Source organism: Buceros rhinoceros, unplaced genomic scaffold (assembly GCF_000710305.1).
Source record: "Buceros rhinoceros silvestris isolate BGI_N320 unplaced genomic scaffold, ASM71030v1 scaffold7561, whole genome shotgun sequence".
NCBI lineage: Eukaryota > Metazoa > Chordata > Aves > Bucerotiformes > Bucerotidae > Buceros > Buceros rhinoceros.
In genome coordinates, this window is record NW_010395898.1 from 92,496 (window position 1) to 113,192 (window position 20,697).

The following is a 20,697-nucleotide window of genomic DNA, read 5'->3' on the forward strand; positions in this document are numbered from 1 at the left end:
AAAAAAAAAAAAAAAAAAAAAATCTATTCTCGCCTAAACCTTCCCAATACGACAGCACATCTGAAAGCAGCGGACACTTTTCTCAAGCATGTGTAAGAATTCCTGCTTTATTCACCAGGCTCAGAAAATAAGACATAAACAATTTATGTTTTAATTATTATATTACACCATAACGAAACATGCAGTACTGTATTTCACGTTTATGTCACAGGGTCCATTAACCGTTTGGCCACGTTTTGTCCATTAACCGTCAGAGGGAACACCCTTCCACGGGTAAGGCCTCCAGACAAACTCAGTCAGATTTTGCAGAACCTCCAAGAAGCCATAACTGGATTTTTATTTGATTGGTTCTGCTGGCAGTGGCTAACACATTCACATCAAAAGGCCGGTCTGGCAACGTGAGCCTGCAATCTTCAGGACCGTCCTCACCAAGACACCACCTTGCACGACCACCTGCTTTGGCAGCAGTTCAACACCAACCATTCTTTTAATTATTATGGTTGAAATTCACATAACTTCACGCTAAAATTTTGTTTTATTGGTACTGTATTACTACCTAGTTTACGTGAGAAGATAAAACAAAGGACAGTGGGAAGGAGGGAATTTTGAAAATACTCCACAACATGGGAGATTAACGACTGTGCTATAAACGCATACCAAAATCTTCATTATTCTACTGGTGTAAATTTGGAGTAACTGACAATTTTAACTGGATTAACATGACTTTAGGAGGAAAGAACCAGGAGACGTGGACTTCATGTTGAATTGATAATGGTGTTAGATATGCCACAGATATTTTGGGAGCATTTGCTCCAGTAATTGATGTGTATTACTTATCAGCCTAGTCTCTAAGTCAGAATTGTAATGTATTTTCTCTTTCTTCCTGCTCTAGTTCTTAATGTAAGTACAGAAAACATAAATTTACACTCACAAACCTTTACGTTTGAGCACAACAACATGTAAAAGTGTTTAGAAAAAAAAGGGAAATCTGAACAGTGATTAATAACTCACTCAACTGGCATTTGGAGGTTTCATCACACTGAAATAATTGTTGCCTATTGCTGGTGTTTAGCAGTTAAAAGAAACCATGGAAATCAACCGTTTGATTCTCAATTTCATACTGTGCCATACAATCAATTCTTTTTAGTCAGACTGTCTCTAGATTTACTTCTGAGCCATAGTAAAATGAGGAAGCTTTCATTAATCTTTCAGATGCTTCATATTAATGACAAGGCTCTTGCATGAACAATGTAACAGCAATTAAAAAGCCCATTAATCTGCATTACAGCTATTAAAGATGCATGTCATTAAAGGGTATGGAGTTTGATTCATTTTCGCACCCCCCCAAAAAATGGAGCAATTATGGTCTGGCAATGCACTTTGTCATCAAATTAGGTTGGGGTTTTCCAGCAAATGGCTTTGCAGCATTTAGCTCTTCTCCTGTTTTATTATTCATGACTGAAATGTGGAAGTCAAGACCTTTGAAATTACTTTACCTTCTTGTGGAGTGGAGATGTTCAATGCATGCGAGCTCTCAGTACAGCCAGCCAATGTGCAAGCAGTTAGGGTTACAGCATAGTTTGTGAAGGGCTGCAAGTCTGTCAATATGCCTGCAACAGAAGAAAGCAAGATGTTACGCGAGTACAGTGAGCAGACTCATTACATACACACACAGACAGAAGTAAAAAAAATTGAAGTTTTCTGTTACAGGCTTCCACAATTACAGGCGGAAAAGAAAAATGATTAAAAGGTTTCACTCTTATTCTGCCAAGACTTAAATTTTGCAAAACAAATTAGGGGTAAATGGTATTTTATTCCATTTTAACTATTAATGATGGACCTAAGTTTCTTTAGTTATGGTTACCATAACAGATACTACTGAAGTATCATGAAGACTGAAATGTATATTTTAATATAACAATGGCAGTAATGGAGCTTCTCTCTTAGTCTGTAATTAACAAAGTTTTTTCAGTTATTCATTTTGGTTTTCCAAGGAATTTTCACTGTCTCCCAAAACAAATTTTTTTTAATGCTTTTTCTCCAATGTTTCCCCTATTCATCCGTAAACTGAAATGCCTCTTCTGTGTGAAACATCCCACCTGTGTTTCATTACTTCAGCACACAGACCATATATTTGCTATACTACTACAGCAAGGTAATTCAGGGAACAGAGTACTCAAGAGTTTACAAGAAAAACAAATATCTGTTATCTTCTGCTTTTTTACATCCTGCTTATGGTAGTGAAGAGAGTTGCTAGACTCCCACATACCGATCAGCTCCTTATCCCAGTAACTGCAACAAATCAGTGCTTACCACTGCAGGAAGTTACACAACATTTTGAACGGCAATAGACAGAAGGACTACATGAGGGGAAAATGTGGTTTACGGTCATTTTCGGAAACATCAGCTGCTCCCATTTCAAAGTAGGTCCAACAATCAAGTAATACGGAATGAAAATGCAGTAGTAATTAAAAGAAGGCAAATTCATGTCAAGTTTTATTTCAAACCATGTTCTCACCTCAACCCTCATAGCTTTTAGTAAAATCAATGGGGTGTTTCATTTAAAAAAAAAAAAATTAGAGCAAAGTATGTTATCTTTGAACTGTCTGACACCGGCATTTTGCAAAGCAGGTTCACAAACAACAGTACTTCAAAGAACCATAATTCTTGGCCAAACATCCAACAGTCCAATAAGACTGCAAATCCCCTCAGCATTACATGTATACAAACAGGTAGAAGAAATTAGTCCTTATTATTACTCTTAAGTTACTACATAGAATGCAACATATCTTTGGGTTTAATTAAAAAAATAACTTTTTTCCCCACAAAAGTCCTATATACTCACAAGAAAGGCCTGGAGAATTTGATGCTGGAAGTTAACAGCTATGACATAAAAATGTTATTTTCTGAGTAGGACAATCAAAGTCCAGAAATATTTATATTGTGTTTACTAACAGGTACGTTCATATGGAAAATGCAACATTAGCTTTCACTGAATTAGTAATGTTTGAGTCTTTTCTTGCCATTAATCCAAGAAACTTCAAAGGTTGGCATTGCAATAATCTTTCTATTTGCATTCTCTGAGGTCCAATTCTAGTCATACACACAAAGGGATACTCAGAAGTAATCACATTTACTTCAGAGTAGTGCTAAACTAAAACCAGTTGATCAGAATCCACTCTCTCTGGTTATAGTTTTCATTCTGCACATCCCCAGTTAACAATGGAAAGCTGTACTGCCGTCTTACTATCTAATGGAAATGCAACAGGAAAGAAAAAGAACGTTGTGTCAGCCACTACTCAAGCGAATGTGCCTGTAACCTTCCTGTGACGGAAGGCAAATATTTTTAAGATCATTCAAAAAGCAGAAAATAGGAAATAATGATGTTTTAAAGCACTGCTATCCCTGTAAAGCAGGAATATTGGAATCTACAGTAAATTCTTCAGCTTAGAAATTTCATCAGTCAAAACCCCATTCTTTTTACAGAAGTGTAAGTACAAAGCACTTATTTCCAGATCACAGAGGGTTAAACATGAGCAAGTATGAAAGGTACTATTGGAATTACCTTCAGCAAATAAACACACGCAGAAACAAATCCTCTAACTGTGACATGTGCAAGTTCTCGGTCGAGAGAGGCATGGTGCACCATATACGCCTTCTCCCTGTTCACACTGCTGTGCTTTGGAAGGCAGTTTAGTTTTATTTGTACGTTTAGCACTTGTAGCATTCTCTTCTTATGAAGCACTGAATTAATCCTCCTCGCATTTCCTGATGGAAGACCTTATGTGGGGTCACCAAAGGCTTCAGGCACTGAGAGCCGCAGTAGCACCCATCCAGAAAGATGCTCGTAGCTGTAGATGGTTTGGATTGGGCTGTTCGGTTTACTTTTGTCAAAGTAGAAAGGTTTTATATAAAGCACTGCAGCATGTCAGCATGTACATTGCATAAGTAGGTTTGTGAAAAAAATAAACCAGCTAATAAACCCTTTTGCAGCAGCAGGTTTATGTTATAAAAAATATTCAGCAAAAGTGGTAACTTAAGAAAATAATTTGTGCATTTCCTAATTAATGCCTTCCCTTCACGTGTACTCTTGCACTATTTTCTTTCCACAAAGAAACAGATGTGCTGCATAGGTAGGCAATAGAGAGCGCACAGATTTTATTTACATACTTCAGCAAACTACTTTTTCCTCAGCTGCCAACCTATCTGTTTGGCCAGCATCCACTGTAATCTGTTCTCCTTCATTATGTTAATCTGTGGGCGGAAAGATTTCTGTCATCTTCAAATCGCTTGTACAGCAATGGTAAACACCTTGGCCTGTCTGTAATTGGACAGGTGTCTGCATTGGTGTCACCCGGCTTTTAATTCAATTAAAGAACTGGCTGCTCTGCTCTCATTACCCACTCATTTCCTCTGCACTTTGAGTCAGTCAGTGAAATTTACACTCAATGCCTGACTATCGTAGAGTACAAAGTCAGCAGTCCCATAGCAAAGATCATCACTGACACACGTGAGTTAATTTATAGCATAGCAAAATAAATTTTGCAATAAAAAAACAGCCCATGATCCAATGAAGCTGGTTGGCAGGTCTAAAAACTTTCCCTAGCACTTCAATTATCACACTCTCAGACTGGCATCTCTCGTCTATACCCAATAACTGCTGATCTGGTAAGAGTCCATCAGGCTTTCCAAGGTGGGATGCTAACAAAGCCAAATCTGGCCATAACCACTCTTGCATATATTCTATTAATGTTAACAGAAGAGACGTAGACAAATCAGTCACTTCGATCAGGAGACAGAATTAAAGGCATTATCAATATTTAAGATGATGGTCAGCCTTCCACATTTGGGATATGAGCCCCATTCATTCAGCCTGCCGCTATAGAGCGGCTGAATCCAACTAGACTTAAAATTTACATCATAGACTACCTTCCAAGCCTTAAAATCCACATGGGGAATCAGAGACGGTAAATCATTCTAACACACCACTCCTATCTGCCCACTCAAAGAACCTTTGGAAATAAATTAAAGTTCTAACACAGACATTTTGACACAGTGACCCCATGAAACTGAATAATGTCATTTGTTAAATATGAATGTAAAGTTAACAGTCTAAAAGAGTGATCTGGAATCACACCTAGAACATTAAGCCCACTTTATATGCAAAACTAGCATTTAATTTTCTATACTTTTATTTAAATGATCTTTAATTATTTGCAATATTTAAAGTTGAGCTTTAGAGTTGTGTCAAAGAGAAAATGCTAGGTTCATTCTCGCAGATAAGGGATAAAAACATTGGCACGGGCAGTGGAAAAGGATCAACAACAACGAATTTATGGTAAAATGATTGTGTGGACTAGTCGGAGTTAGTTGCATCTTTATATCCACTCCATTCATCATTCTAATGCACATGGTATATAAGATGATTAAATATCCGGCTTCTTCCTTGCACTTCTCCATAAACCAGACATTTCTTTTGTTCAGTACATCTCAAAGGCAGGTCTCGTATTTCGGTAGCTCAGCCAGATTCCACAGTATTCTGGCAGAGTTTGAGTGGAAAAGTAGCACTTCTCATCAAGGAAAAAACCATGGTTTTATCACTAAGGTATCAGGGCTAACAGTCTGTTCACAAACGCAAAAACAGATTCAAAGGCAATGACAATATTTTAGCAATTTCCTCATCCAGTTAAAAGACTTTTATGAAAGCAGCTGTTTCATTGTTCCAGCCTGTCACACTGCTTTTTCAGAAAGTTGCTTCAAAACACCACCAGATCTTCAGAGATTAAAAGACACTCTTGCTTACAGTGCCTTAGAGAGCTTTTACTCTGCATAACGAATGCGTTAAACAAATTTAAAAAGCTCACCTCAATTTATAACACATTTACTGAAGGAGCCTTCCCATAAAACCAAAACTAAACCCACTCACCCCCCGCCACAACTCACTCAAAACCAGCTATTTAAGCTATACAGATGTAACGCAACGCTAAGGTTCCGTTCCAGACTTCTGCAACAAATGCGCTCAGCCAAGACTGTGCAAGAGGACGATTTTGCAAGGCTAAACCTATTCTTTTTTTACAGGTAAATTCAGCTAATTTTAATCGCAACCAGGCACTACTTTCATACGCAGCCTGCAAAATCAGCTCTGCTACTGAATATTAAGAGTCTCAAAGTCAACGGCAGAGCCTACTCACACAAATTCCATTTGTTTCACAAGCTGAATGTATTTCTTGCCAAAGGGACTTTTCCTTTTCTTTTTCATTGTTTCCTCCCTAACACTCCAGTTCATAAGGACTTATTTTGAAATACACATATCGCAACTGAAACAACACTTGCCCTTACAGATTTACCTTAATTCTTGTTTAAGTTCTTTAAAAAAAAAAAAAAAAAATAATAGCAGATCTCCCCTCCCCAAACCTAACGACTATTTAGCCAACTTGAACGCCTGAGGTCATGCAGCATCTGTGTAACAAAGTCACTTGTGTGTCGAGATGCATCACTGCCACAGTACACTTAATCACAGTCCAGTGGTCAGGGAAGGAAGTCCTCAACTGACTTTGTGGTTTTGACAGATTGTAGCAAAAACTGCTTAAGTACATGTGTCTTCTACATATGCATTTCTGGGCTGAAAAACCTGTGCACATCAATCTGTCGCATACATCTGCATTTTTAAAGCATCTTCTACTGTAAGTATAGTATGAGTCATAAAATTTTGAAGAAATACTGAAAAAGAGGGCACCTGTTCCAACTCTTTGGATTATAAGAGCAACAACAACAAAAAAAGTTTAGTCACTGGATTTCTGTGACTTGGAAACCCCTTTTTTCCCAAGAGAAAAATTTCATGATCAACTACACACAAGCTCCACCGGCCTTGAAGACGCAGTTCAGGTTGCAGTGGTTCAAGGGAGCCTGTTGCATCACTCCTAACACAGGGCAACTCTCTGGCTACTTTAATTTGCCGAAAACCTTGCCTAACCGCCCAATTTTGCACTGAGTTAATTAACCACAGAGAGTATTGGTTCTGTAATATCTATCACTACATTATTCTTTATCCTTCCCGGTAACTATGTCATAATTTTCTGCAGGATGATGAAGTTTGCAGAGAGAGAAAGAAAAACTGTTAACTACTTTGCAAATTTTTTTTGAGTATGAATATGAAAAACATTAGTAATCCTTGCCATCTTCACAAACCTTAAGAAGTTTATTTCTTTTTATTCATAAAAGCATTGGTATGTAGTTATGTATTGATGTAATTCTGGTAAAATGTTCAGGTTTATTTAACCAGACAATTTATATTTCATACGAATAAATTTATAGAACACGATTGGACTGTAAATAAAATTCATTTAGGTCTAAACTCAATCAAGTTAGAATCTTAATACTGCAGAATATTAACATCATTTATGTTTTAAAATGCATATATTGAAAAATACGCTGGTAGTCTGCTAATGCCAGCTAAGTGAAAGGAGATATGAACCTACATTCTGCCGCTCTGAATTAGAGTCATTAGGAGCTCAGGCACCACCTGACAACTCGGAGAAGCCTAATGGGCACAGACAGATCTACTGGCTCCCCTGTGTTGCATCAGCTGCCGCCGTTAAACTGGGATCCGGGCGGGGGCTGAGGTGCAGCTTCTGATACACCCCTTCAGCTCCTCCCACTGAGAGAGATGTGCGGGAGAGAGAGAGAACAAATCTCCTTCAGACATCCACAGGCACAAAACAGGCCAATGATGAGCATCGCAGCTCTAACCGTTCCCTGGGTCTCAGTGCACAATACCCCTTTGTGTGGGAAGGATCCGTGTAGCCCTTCTGCACCTCCCACACTGCGCCATGGCACTGCGGAGATGGTACCATCGTTCTCCCGGCTATGGGAAACATTTGGATGTTTTCTGTCATCTATCTGTGCTTCCAACCAAAGGTTACTTCTACAAAATCAATATAAAGAGCACTAATTTACCCGAAAATGACAACCATTCTTGTATTTAAGCTTGGCTCAAGCACCTGGCAAAGCAGCTTTTGAAAACCATAATTTCAAAACAAAGTTTCAGCTTTAATTACTTTAAACATTCTGTCAGATTTGAGTTGTAACTAAACTTAAGCCAAATATACCTGGTTAGTACATGTGACATTGTATCTATATGAAAAGATTTAGAACATTAGAAATTTGTCCCAATTCAGACCAGGGATTTGGAAATCCCCCTACATATATTCACATTAGCTGGTTTGCAATTTTTTTCTACAAATTTACAAAAATCTCATTAACTGCAGCATAGGAATGTTTTGAGTGTAAAATATTTATGTAAACCAAGAGCTTTCAAGTAATTTCAGGTGCATGAAAGTAATATATAAGTAATTCATTAATAGTTTCACATGGCAAGCTACCTGGCTGTGGTAAATTGACTACACGTCGATCAAAGCACCCTGAAGAAAACAACACGATCTAAGAGCCGCCGCAGGCTCTTAGAGCCGCAAGCTCTAAGTTTAGGCTCACCCTATCAACACGGGTGCTCCCCGGCCTGTGACATGGCCATTCTCAGCTCCTGGTCCTTGGCTCTCGGCCCAGAGGGAGCAGCCGGACCCCGCTGCCCCTAGCTGCTGCCCCAGACAATTGGCAGGAAACACCATGTCCTCTTCTGAGAGACTCTCTAGCTAGAGCGCTTTCAAACCCAAGGCGCAGCCAAGCCGCTTTGATTAATCATATTAAATCATTAAATTAACTTTTCCAAGATATTCATCTGCTGCACATAAAAGACTAAAAGGTGAAAAGTAATTATAAACACATGTCAAGGGAAGGAGGGAACGGTGACCACGGGCATTCAGAGGGGAAGCCATTGACAACAATTTTCTCATTATCACGTTTGCAGCCATAACTGCAGCACTTGGCTATTGGGGCAACGATGAACTGCAAAAACCATACAAAATTGGAAGAGAAATCTGCAAGAGGAATACCAAATGTTTGTGAATTCCTTAGCGCAACATTTTATTTAAACATTATTTAAAGTGTTCTTCTATAATTGGGAGCTGGTAAAATTTAAATGCTTGTCGATCTTCTGAATGCTACAGAGAGAACAATCTAAATTATATTTTTTTTTCTCATGTGCGCTAGAAAAAAGAAGCATCAGAGGATTGTGATCAGTGGCACAAAATCCGGTTAGAAGCAAGACAGCTGTGGTGTACCCCAAGGGTTGATGCTGGGACCAATGCTGTTCAACATCTTCACGAATGACTGTGATGATGGGGCAAGCGTGCATCCTCACGAGTTTGTGGATGATACAAAAAGGCCACTAAGATGGCAAAGGGACTGGAGCATGTCTCCAATGAGGAGAGGCTGAGAGAGCTGGCACCAATCAGCTCAGAAAAGAAGGGTGATCAATGTGTATACATGCCTGATAGGAGGGGATAAAAACAGCCAGACCCTTCTCGGTAGTGCCCAGTGACAGGACAAGAGTCAATGGACACAAACTGAAACACACGAAATTCCACCTGAAACCACCTTTCCATGAGCAACCACTTTTTTTACCATGAGGATGGTCAGACACTGCAACAGGCTTCCCATTTGTGGAGATATTCAAAACTCAGCTGGACAGGGTCCTTGGAAATCTGCTCCAGCTGACCTTGACTGAGCTGGGGGGATGGACTACACAGTCTTAGGATGTCCCCTCCAATCCCAATGATCCTGTGATTCTGTGATTTTTCTGGATTCTGAAGGAAAGTAGAAGCAGAAGCTGCTCACAAACCACACTGAAACAATGCCTTCTAAAGCTTGTTTAAACACTGATTCTAATTTATATTCCAAATTTTGAAGTCAGCACGAGAAATGCACTGGAATGCAAAATAAAGCAACCCAGCCTTTAGGAAAAATCCCCTCTGATGAGATGACCCCGTACTTCCTGTATTACTCCCCTGTGTGTGACTGGCTGTATCCAAACCGCATCAATGTTATCACATGTTTCTTTAAAGGCACGATGGGCTAGCACAGTAGCACCTTATCCAATAAACTCCTGGTTCAACACTCAGAACCTCATTTTAAGTATTTAAACCTGCTGAATATTCCTTTCTTGGATGAACTTGAGAGAACGGTTTGACATTTTGAAGATTACAAGGGTCAGATTTTGAAGAATTTTGGTTTCTTAGGAATCAGAAGCAGGCATTTGAGACCGTGGGATTATGCTCACTTCAAGACCTACTTTACCTTTAATATTTAGCTCAGCTTTTCTTCTTGACAAGGGTACAACAGGTTCTGAATTTGACACACACGGGACAGCCTTCTGGGAAATGGGTAATGCTATTAATAATTTTTTATTACTGTGCTCCAATTATGACTCAGGATCCTACTCCACAGAACAGAACACATAATTGTTCAAAAGAATTTATGGTATAAGTATAAAACAAAACATAACAGATGGATATAAAAAGGTGCAAGAAAAAAAGAAATAAGATAAACGGGGGTGTCAGTGCCCTCAGATACATTTGCAAGCAGCAGATTAAGCGGTATCTAGGCTTAACAGTGAATGGAAATTTGATGGAGGGAGTGGAAAAACACCAGAGTTGCTCCATCAATAATTCCACCGAGAACTGTGGAGCTTTCCCCTCTCCTGTTGCATCAGCAAGCCTGGCTGCTGGGGTTACTGCAGCATCTTCTCACAGAATTCAACGAAAGAATTTCTAAAGAAATTTCCCTGAAATTAGGGAGAAAATAAACAAAATATCCCCTCTTCGCAAACTCAGAGAAAAAGCAATGACAGCATTTTCTGGTGGGGTTCTCTGTTTATGTTACTTTTGATTAACCAAGAAAAATAATTCAACAGGGAGAGTCTGCTGGGGAGTCTGTTATTTGTGGGCAATCAATTCTCAGCGTCCACAGATTAGTCCACCTGGGTAGACTTCACTGACATCAATGGGCTGAAGGTAAAATAATTTCAAGATCAGTGATCTAATTTTCCACTTGTCTCAGCTCTGACCTCACCATGAGGACACAAATTACGAATTTCATATAATGCCACAACTGGAAAATACATGACTGAACTATTGGGCAGCAGTTACAAATATCAAAAGGAAGCACCCCTTCCACACACACAAAACTGAATTGGAAAATTTCCTGCAATAACAGAAGCCAAAGAGCATAAATGTATTCAAAAAGGAAAGACAGTTCTACCACAGACCATTAAGCATGATGATCCAGATGCAACTTTCAGCTCGGGAATTCTACAAACTACCGGCTGAATTTCTATTAACAAGAAGACTCACTCTATGCATAGCACATTTCTTATATTTTCTTCCTAAGTGTCTACAATCTGCCATTGTCAGAGAGGTCAGTGGTGGAATGCAGCCATTCTTAAGTTGTTAGGGTCATTTTATTTTGCAGTATTAAAGAGCTATGTGCTATAATAGACTAAAGAACTGGGATCTGCCTAATGTCTCCATTTAACAGAATTGTTCTGCGTGCAGATAACCTCTTACCTGTCCAGCCTGGTGGGGACTTTTCCACAACCCTGACCCACAGTCACGGCATAATGCCAACAAATTTAAACAAAAATGTGGTTCTGACCATCAGCTGTGAATAAGCTATTTTATCCGTACACTTCTAATAGGGTCTTTAATTTTTACTAATATAATTGTATTGCTTTACAGCATAGATAAAGAGTATTCAACAGGTTCATCAACGAAATCACAGTAAGAATAAAAAGTCCATGTAGTTTTGGTATTGTAAGCACATTACTCACAAATAGTCAAGAGATTTCAAACTGAAGAAAATAAAATATGAGCGTGTTTGCTCTTGAAAATGCATACATACGTTATGGCAGATAAATAACAGAAAACATATTCACTTGTGTAAAACACTAAGCACATATTACCTGGGCTTCAGAAAAGCAGCAATAATACAGTGCCTGAGGGTTAAGGCACTTCCTGAGATTGTTTTATTGCCCACAGCTGAGCAAACTAAAGCATCAGCCTTGTGCATTATGTCATTACCACCTTCTAAACTGTTTTTATATATACTATATAATTATAGATATAACTACATATATTAATTATATATACTTATATTAATTACATATACTTAATTTTAGAGAGTACATAATCAAATCTGTTGGTCACAGTTTCTTACAATGAAAATAAGATTTTGTACTATTGCCCCATTCAGTCATCACATAACATAATCCAGACTGTCATCACATAACATAATCCAGACCGTCATCACATAACATAATCCAGACTGTTGTCTGTAACGTGCTCCCTTCCCAGGCAAGTCTGTAGCAGCCAGCAAAAGCAGTCTGTTAGCAGACAAAGTCGAATCCACGCTATCCTGAGAGTAAGAGAGGTCCCAAAATGTTTTCTCTGTGTAGCAGAAAGAGTGCAGCATTTCTTCCTAAAAACAACTGCCTCTTGCGGGTAAAAAGACCTAGACTCCGGAAACTTCTCATGTGCAATGGTTCCTATAGCTCCTGTCCACCACTCACATCTCAAAAGTGACCAAACATCATAAACCCAAGGCCCCAGATCCCTTCATTCCATAGTAACCCACCATCACATCTCAGTGGTGTCAGCCGAAGCCTCTGATTAACTTAAATGCATAATAGTTCCTACTGAAATCAGTTGGGACTATGTGATCAAAATCAGGCAAGAAATCAAGTGCTTTCATACATCAGGTCAAATACTATCTTATGGGTCCTACGTTTAGTTCATTTAGGTGACCTGGATGTAACAACAGAGAAGGGAAAACAAAAAAATCACATATACTAAGCAAAAAGAAACAAAAAAGGATTTACGCCCCAACTGTCAGTAGGTTGGGAAGGCATACAGTAAATAAAATCGCTTTTTAGTACGCCTGTTGTACCTTCATTTCTACTGTTCTTTGAAGTCACTATGTTGCTGTGTATGTGGAAGCTGACACAAATGCTACCATTTCAACCGTTACCTATGCTGTGTGTACACGAAAACAGACAAGTAATACTGCACAGCTCAACAAAAAGGAGGTATAAACATCCCGTGTTATTAGATGTGCATAAAAAATGGAACTTAACAACATTTACCTGTGAGCATACTAGTGTCAGCAAGCTCAGCACTAGCGATGGGTACACTGGGACCATCCTCTTCATATGCTTTCAAAATGTACTTCTCAATTACACCTATGACCCCAGCAGGTTTGTCCCAGGTGACCTCAACGCTGTAACCATTTATACTGTGAGCTCTTGAGGGAGTTGGCACATTTTGTGGAACTGTGGAAGGATAAAATAGAAAATAGAGAAAATGGCAGTTCTAAGGAGACTATTGCCCCTATTCTTCACTTTTAATGGCTGCAGTAAATCAGACTCAACCATTAGCATAAATACAATTTATTAGAGTTGTAACTTTTCAGCACTGATTTAATATGACTGCACATCTTGAGCTATTCAGTTTAAGCTATATTTCAAAACCATCAAAACTCCATCTACATAACACTCCTTCCTGTCTTGTTGTGATTTTCCAAAAACATTTAATGTATCGAACATATTTAAACATCACTCACAAAGAGGGGAGGTGGACTGTACGTAGCTAACAAGTTCAGGCATTATGACCGTCTATCTGAATGAAGCAAGACAGTACTGCAGAGGAAAAGGGTTTGACATTTATCTGTTGGGTATCTATGCCACCGAATGTCACAACTATGAAACATTTGTAAAGGAGAAAACGCACATTTCCAGAAAAGTACTTAAAAAAATTTAAACTGTTCCATTTATTTTCATATTTCCACAATGCCATGCCACTGTATTCGGGCAAAGCAGAGATTTGTAAGGCCTCTATGCAAAATCCTTTGCTTCTGATCATTCCATATTATAAAAAGAAAAAAAAAACACACCAAAACAAAAAGGAAAATTAAGATTTTAAAAGAACTGCAAAGCCAAGGCTCATGTATGCATACAGTTGCTAATAAAAAAATATCATCCCATTTCCCATAACCTTTAGTATTTGTTAGATATTACTATACCGAGGAAAGGGCTGGTCAGTAACAACTTCATCACAGATGACTGCACAAGGGATGCAGAGGAAAGGCCCAAGGAACACCATGGCAGGATGATGGATGGCGAGTTTGCTGTAAATGCATGTGGACTCTCTAGCCCCGCTGACAATCATTCACTTTTCTCACCATCAAATGGCCTCTTTTTTTATAATTTTATTGTTTAGTTTCATTAAATATGAATGCAGCCTCGTTTTTATAAGAAGGGTAGCAGAAAAGAAAGTATAAAAATATCTGGAAGTTGTGTTTCTTGCGTAAAATAGGAATGTTCTAGGAAAGCTTCAGTTACTGCAGTAAGATATTGATTTTACTAGCTCTGACGTGTATCACAGGGCAAGGTAAGGTACTGTATAGCAGATGGTCTTCTCATAAGGGACATAACAAAACCAACTCAAAAATAATTAAATAGCGCAATTATCTTCCAACCCCAGGGAACATGAACTGCTCAATACTGTGGTCAACTTGCAAACACGAATTTATGGTAAACTTTACAGTTGTCAGACAGTTGATACGAAAACATGCATGTATTTCTCTCTTCTGGCTGGTACATAAAATAATGACAGTAAGTTGCATAAGAATGCATTTGCAAGCCCAGTATTTATGCAGATATCTGACCATTTTTTATGATCATACATGGAATATCTTGCATCAAAAGAATTCTCTGCATTGAAGAAATGTATTTGGGCTTCCGTTTACAGAAGAGTGAAAGTTGGTTAAATAAAATAGGCAGAACTGTAAATCTTCAGAAACTTGTTAGCTCAATAAAATTTGCAAAAACACTGAACAGGTCCTTTAAATTTTTTTCATAAAATTAGGAGAAAATTTTATCTTTAAAGGCTCGGCAGGCATTACATTCCTACTCTGAAACCCTCTCCACAAGCCACACAATGCCTTTCTAGTAAATATCGCCACATTTTCACACACATCTAGGGATTGCTTGTTAAACCAAAGGTCATTCAGCAGCACTGAGCAGCGTACCCACGCGCAGGTAACGTAAAGAAAAACTCTCACAAGACCCTCTTCTCCCTAACAACTACATGGTCTCTTATCTTCCACAGCTGGTGTCTGCCATCTCCATATCTCCCTCTGCTACTCTTGATTTTGTCTCACTAAGTCATACATAGGAAAATCCAGATTTACTTACCAGCAGACTCAGGTAACGTGAGGTTAGATACACACCTATGAACAGCCCTAGATGCACGCTTGTTCTTACTCAGTTACTGCAGTTCAACCCTTTGCTCTCGCATAATTACATGCTCTAATATATATTTGGAAAAGGCCTTGAATTATGTCTGGAAAATACTTGCCTGAACACTTTATAGCTGAAGATATTAATTCAAAGCGTTAGGCAGTTTTGCTACTCAAGAAACACTATACAACTCACACTACACAAAACTGCTGTGATATGATTTTTTCCAACCTGACATTAGATAACTAATGAAAAATGGGAAGAAGTAAGTCTTAAAATTATATTTACCTGATTCTCTCGTACGAACGCGGGTCCATGCACTCGATACTGCTCCTCCTTCATTCAAGGCAACCACCCTATAAAGGTATTCTTCAAAGAGCAGAGAAGCACAGAGGAGAAAAAAAAAGAAACCACTGAACACGGTAATACGTTAATACAGAATGAAACAAAAGTTATGTATTTCCTTTAAGGACCCAATGTGTTACCTGTAAATGGCTGTAGACCGCTCTCATAAACACCCTGCTCTTTTCCTCGGTACACTAGGATGGAGTCATTTCCCCTGCAGTTAACAGCCCTGTCAGTTGATAGGCATCCGTCCAGATTGACTCTGACAGCACTGCTGGACACAGATGCCAAGTTAACGACAGCACCTCGTGTAAATTTAACATCCTTCATGCAACCACCGAAACCTAGCAAACAGTAAGGGATTAGTATCACATAAAGATCTTCAGTCATTAATTAAGAATCACTTTTGTTCCTTTCAATTCTATATTTTCAGCATTAAAGACTGCAATGTGAATACATTAACTTCCAACGTGATGTTCAGTCCCCCCTTCCAAGATACTAAACCGGCAAAAATTCTTGCCGTTCCAGTGTTGAGTTTCTGCCTTACTGAACTCTACTTTCATTGTTATCAGCTGCATCCCATGAGGAAATAGCTCTCAGTTTTCTCTTCTGTCAGCTCTCTCTTTAAAATTATTCTCACATAAGTGATACTGAATTTGAAAATCAGCCTTCTGCTTCTTGCTAGTATTTTGTTAAAATACTCTCTTCCTCAAACTGAGAAGAACACACAGATTAAATATATAATTAACTTCAAGAGATCACAGAGGTACAGCAGTTTAACCTAATGGTACACTGTTTATAAACATACTCTAGAAACATAACCCCAAACTGTTCATTTATTAGAAAAAAATTAAGTAACATCATTTTATATTTCTTTATATACGAATATATGTTTCTCTCCGTGTGTATAACATTCCTATCAACATTACAGATATGTTAAATAAGTTACTTGCAGGGAAAACACTATGAAATTTCAGGATGCAGCTGTTCAAACGTCTACGCACTTCTATGACTTAATTTACAAAGATGGATACAAAATAGTTCTTACGAGGAAGGTGACTGATGTTTACTGCAAAACCGAAGTAACAACAGCCAAACTGAAGACTTCTTCATTGAAGAATTAACTTCATAAATTAAAAATCAGCCTCTCACAGATCAGAGTTATTCTTAACTTCATAAAAACATCGTATTTATATCCTACGTACTTTTATTGCCTTTATTACAGCAAGACAGCAGGTCAGAGTAGCATTTGTTCTTAGCAAACTGATCTGAGAATCTGAAATCTATACCTGGTTCACGCACAAAGAAAGGGGCACTGAAGGTGGATACTGATTTCAAATCATCCTCTAAAACACCTTCTCTCTCCACAAACGCTAAGAATTCAGACAAACTGCTCCTAAAAATGAATACCTCCTAACTTAAGCCCAACTCCTACTCTACAGCGATCTGCTCAGTTCTTTGGCAGCCTGTGGCAGAGGAAAGAATTAGCCCCAGCCTGCACGGGCATCTTAATCATTAGACAGTCGTTTAATTTATGATGAGATACATACTGCATAACCAATTCAAATCCACTATGTTTAGTATCTTTTTAGCTGCACTTCTTGTTTACTCTCAGGTACCTCCAGAATAAAGAATGGCAGTACAAATTCTCACAAACCTTCCTGCCAGCTCCACTCCACCTTGACCTCTCAGGAAGGCATGTGATGGGCCATGGAAAAGCCCAGAGACTCCAGCTGAGAGTTCTTAAACTTGTAACTGACAAGGAGATGGGGTGGGAGAAGAATATTTATCCCTTATTTGCTGTGAGCAAAACAATATTCCTTGATTCACCATTCACTAGCAAACAGACATTAATTGGGGAACCTTTTGTAAATATTTATTAAATTGGGTAGGTCTGCATAGTCTATCATCATACCATTACATCACTACACTCCTAAATAAAAGTCTATTTCAGAGCTTTCATGTCCAACGTTGCTCATCTAAATCACATTTAGGAGCACTCAAGAATATTTTTATCTTCAGATGCTCCGAGTTCATAGGCACCAAGTTATATTGCAGCAGCCCCAGTGAAAAAAATAATGTTTACTGATGTGCCTCAATACGCACTTTGGACATTCACTTTAGACATTATTTTGCCCCAGATTCTTTGTTCACAGATCTCTTTGCTGCAGGAGTTGTGAATGCATCCACTGACGAGGCTACACCGTCTGCTACGAGGCAACACTGACAGGGTATGACTGGCTAGATCTTTTAGGCCATAAATATTATGCACAGAGAACCTGGAGGAAGATCAAAATATATGTGATATCTACAGCTGGAAGTATTTTTGAGCTATCTGTGAATGCCAGTGCATGGGTTTGATTCAAACTATTCTGTAACTGAAATCACAAGGCTTCAGAGAGCTCTGCAGAGCTTATGTGAGCGCATGCATTCAACGTGAGCTCGGGTTCAAAGCCCCTTGCAGATTCCCCACTCATCACCTACTGACCACTGCTATTTGCCCATGGTATCTGAAAAATACGCCGACTGATGAATTGCTTCGTAAGTCATGAAATATACGCCTCAACTGTAAACAGAGCTAGTTAATAGACACATTCTGACTACATTTCATACATACAGTACATGCTTTTGCAGAGGCCGTTAGTATCAGGCTGTAATTAATGCTTCTCCCTTCTTCCCTAGAAATTTGAACTGTTCCATTACAGAAGGGTCACAGTGATGGCTAAAAACATGACCATCTCCCCTCCTCACGATAACATGGAGAACATCACAATAACGGAGCCAAAATCCAAATTCATGATTTTATTTGCACTCGACTTTCAAGACCAGAATCAGTACCACCTAAAAAAAGTATCACCTCATCAGTATCACCTAATCACCTCTCAACAATTCTTCCCTGTGGCAGCATCCAGCCATTAGAGTGATTTAAGCTAGGCTTACTGTTTTTCACTGGTTTTGTATTCCAGATCTGAGTGACACAAGTTGATCAAGTGAAACAAGTTTATCTCAACTGGCTTTCTCTGTTGAAGATTTGAGAACTTCTGGCTGGACATCTCAGGTTATTGTTTGCTACTCTCCAGTTCTTATCCTGTGAGTTAGATTGCTTCAGATATCACTGTGATGGAAGAACTTTCCTAGCATTACAAAAGGATCAGGACTAAGTAAAGCTAGACGGGTAGGGATAATTGGTAGTTAAAGAAATAGTGGGTGGGAGAGAAAATTCATCTTACTTATTCATGAATTTACACTACCAGCAGCAGAATGTCCACACCTGTTTTTTAAAAAGCTTATGTTCTTCTTGGTGTCATCTTACCTTGTTCTAACCCCAGTTCTTTATGAAAATTCTGAATCTCTGCTGGGATTCCTCCTATGTAGACAGGAGAGTTTACTTTCAGCTGCTGAATACGGGGTTTGAGTATCTGCTCTCTCAGTTCATTCATACTTGCTGAAACCATGGAGCCATCCTTGTTCACTGTGACTTCGTTCCACTTTCCATCACAGTAAGATAGTCCTAACCAGAGATCCACTTGCGTAAAGGCAATGGCAGTTTTTAAAAAGATGTTTAAGATGCCACTTTTCAGTTCAATCTATATATTTTAAAACAAGAAAAAAAAAAGATTTTGAAAGAGACATCACGCACACAGCAACAACAGACATAGTTATTTTAAAAAACTAATCAAGGAAGTCGATGAACAAGATCAATGAGCAATATTTTTATCTTCAGGAGAGCAGAAATTGCAATAAAATTGTTTATGCTAAACATGCTAAATACAGTGTATCCGTTAATTCAGATTGTAGGAAAATACATTCTGATTTTGACAACTGACTTTGGCACTAATGTAACTAAGCAAAAAGAAAAGACAATGAACCAGGACTGTTTTGCTTTTTTTGAGAATGAGAAAACAGGATTTTATCTATCAATTCATTTTTTAGAAGAATGTAACAAGGTAATAAGGAAATGAAATGTCAGTCCTCATTAGGATCTTTTTAATTGGCTGGTGAACTCAATTTCAAATTTTTCCAGCATACATTGATCCTGTATTTCATCTTTATTTTTCTAAATTTTGTAAGAAAATAATTGTGTTTGTATGTGCTTTTTGAGATTAATGTGCCAATTCTCCAATAGAAATACACTTTACTTAAATTTTCTCTGCAGAAGTTTCCAGATGCTTTACTGCAAGACTCATTATCCTAACTGAATGGAACACGAGTGGGCTGGGACTGTAAATTGGCAGGAATAGAACACTAAACACTTAGGTGATGAACTGGTGGGTTGAAAAATATAGATACATTCACAAGAAGTCATTACCGTTTCCATGCCAAAATTTTATTAAGTGAAATAAAAACTACAGATTTAATATAAATGTTTATCACCAGTATTGACAGACCGACATAGTTAGGTTACGGATAATATTAACAGTGCAGGATTTGTAACTGGATTGTATTTCCTTAACAGAGACCTCAAACGAAGAAAGAGCTCAGTACCTGAGGTGTCACGGGCAATACAAGTCCTGTCGCAGAGCGCACACTGACTGCTTTGCTCATGAGACAGAGGGATTTGGTTTGTTTACTTCTTTGGGGCCACAACTTTTCCTATTTCCATGAGTTCGGAGCCCTTTGTAACTAAGGACTCTACGATACAAGCCAAGTACAGATCACGGCATCAATGCTAACGAGTATAGCTGGACAGAGCAGTCCATTGGGGAAGTCCCCGTTCTCCTTCACTGATGAGAATTAATATGGAACACACTGTGCTGGCATGAGGAAAGTGTACAGCAGTACACAGGCAGGTCTGCCAGACCTGGACGCTGGAGAGAGGACGTGGTGTTGGACAAAGGGTCACTACCCAGCACATCCCTCTTCCAATTTACACATCAGCTAAAGACAGAGGACCACTCTTCACTTTGAACTGTTTCATGTGGTGAAGATTAATTTAAAAAAGCAAAATCCTGCATACATCTAGCGTTCTCTCTGGTACTGAACACTTTAAAATAATGCTTGATTGTTAATCTGTCCTTGGAAAATATATTATTACTTTAAACCAAAATGCATGAAGATCATCTTATTCTTCTGCCAGGCAGCTGCCATCTCTCAACATAACAAGAGTGTTATATCACAGCTCTAAACCTGAGCAGGTTCTCACTTTAATGCTTGAAAGCATTCCT

The 20,697-nt window shown here is 38.6% G+C and overlaps 1 protein-coding gene across 1 annotated transcript in view; it reads right to left on the reverse strand.

Moving 5' to 3' along the window:
- LOC104501823 (usherin-like) overlaps window positions 1-20,697 on the reverse strand; it is a gene marked incomplete at both ends in the record, with an annotated part of 125,941 nt that overhangs the window by 92,144 nt on the left and 13,100 nt on the right. The window contains 6 exons of the mRNA XM_010145701.1: window positions 1,497-1,610; window positions 13,034-13,219; window positions 15,476-15,556; window positions 15,673-15,876; window positions 16,822-16,905; window positions 18,846-19,119. Coding sequence (XP_010144003.1) covers window positions 1,497-1,610; window positions 13,034-13,219; window positions 15,476-15,556; window positions 15,673-15,876; window positions 16,822-16,905; window positions 18,846-19,119 — 943 coding nt within the window. The remainder of the gene's footprint in view (window positions 1-1,496; window positions 1,611-13,033; window positions 13,220-15,475; window positions 15,557-15,672; window positions 15,877-16,821; window positions 16,906-18,845; window positions 19,120-20,697) is intronic.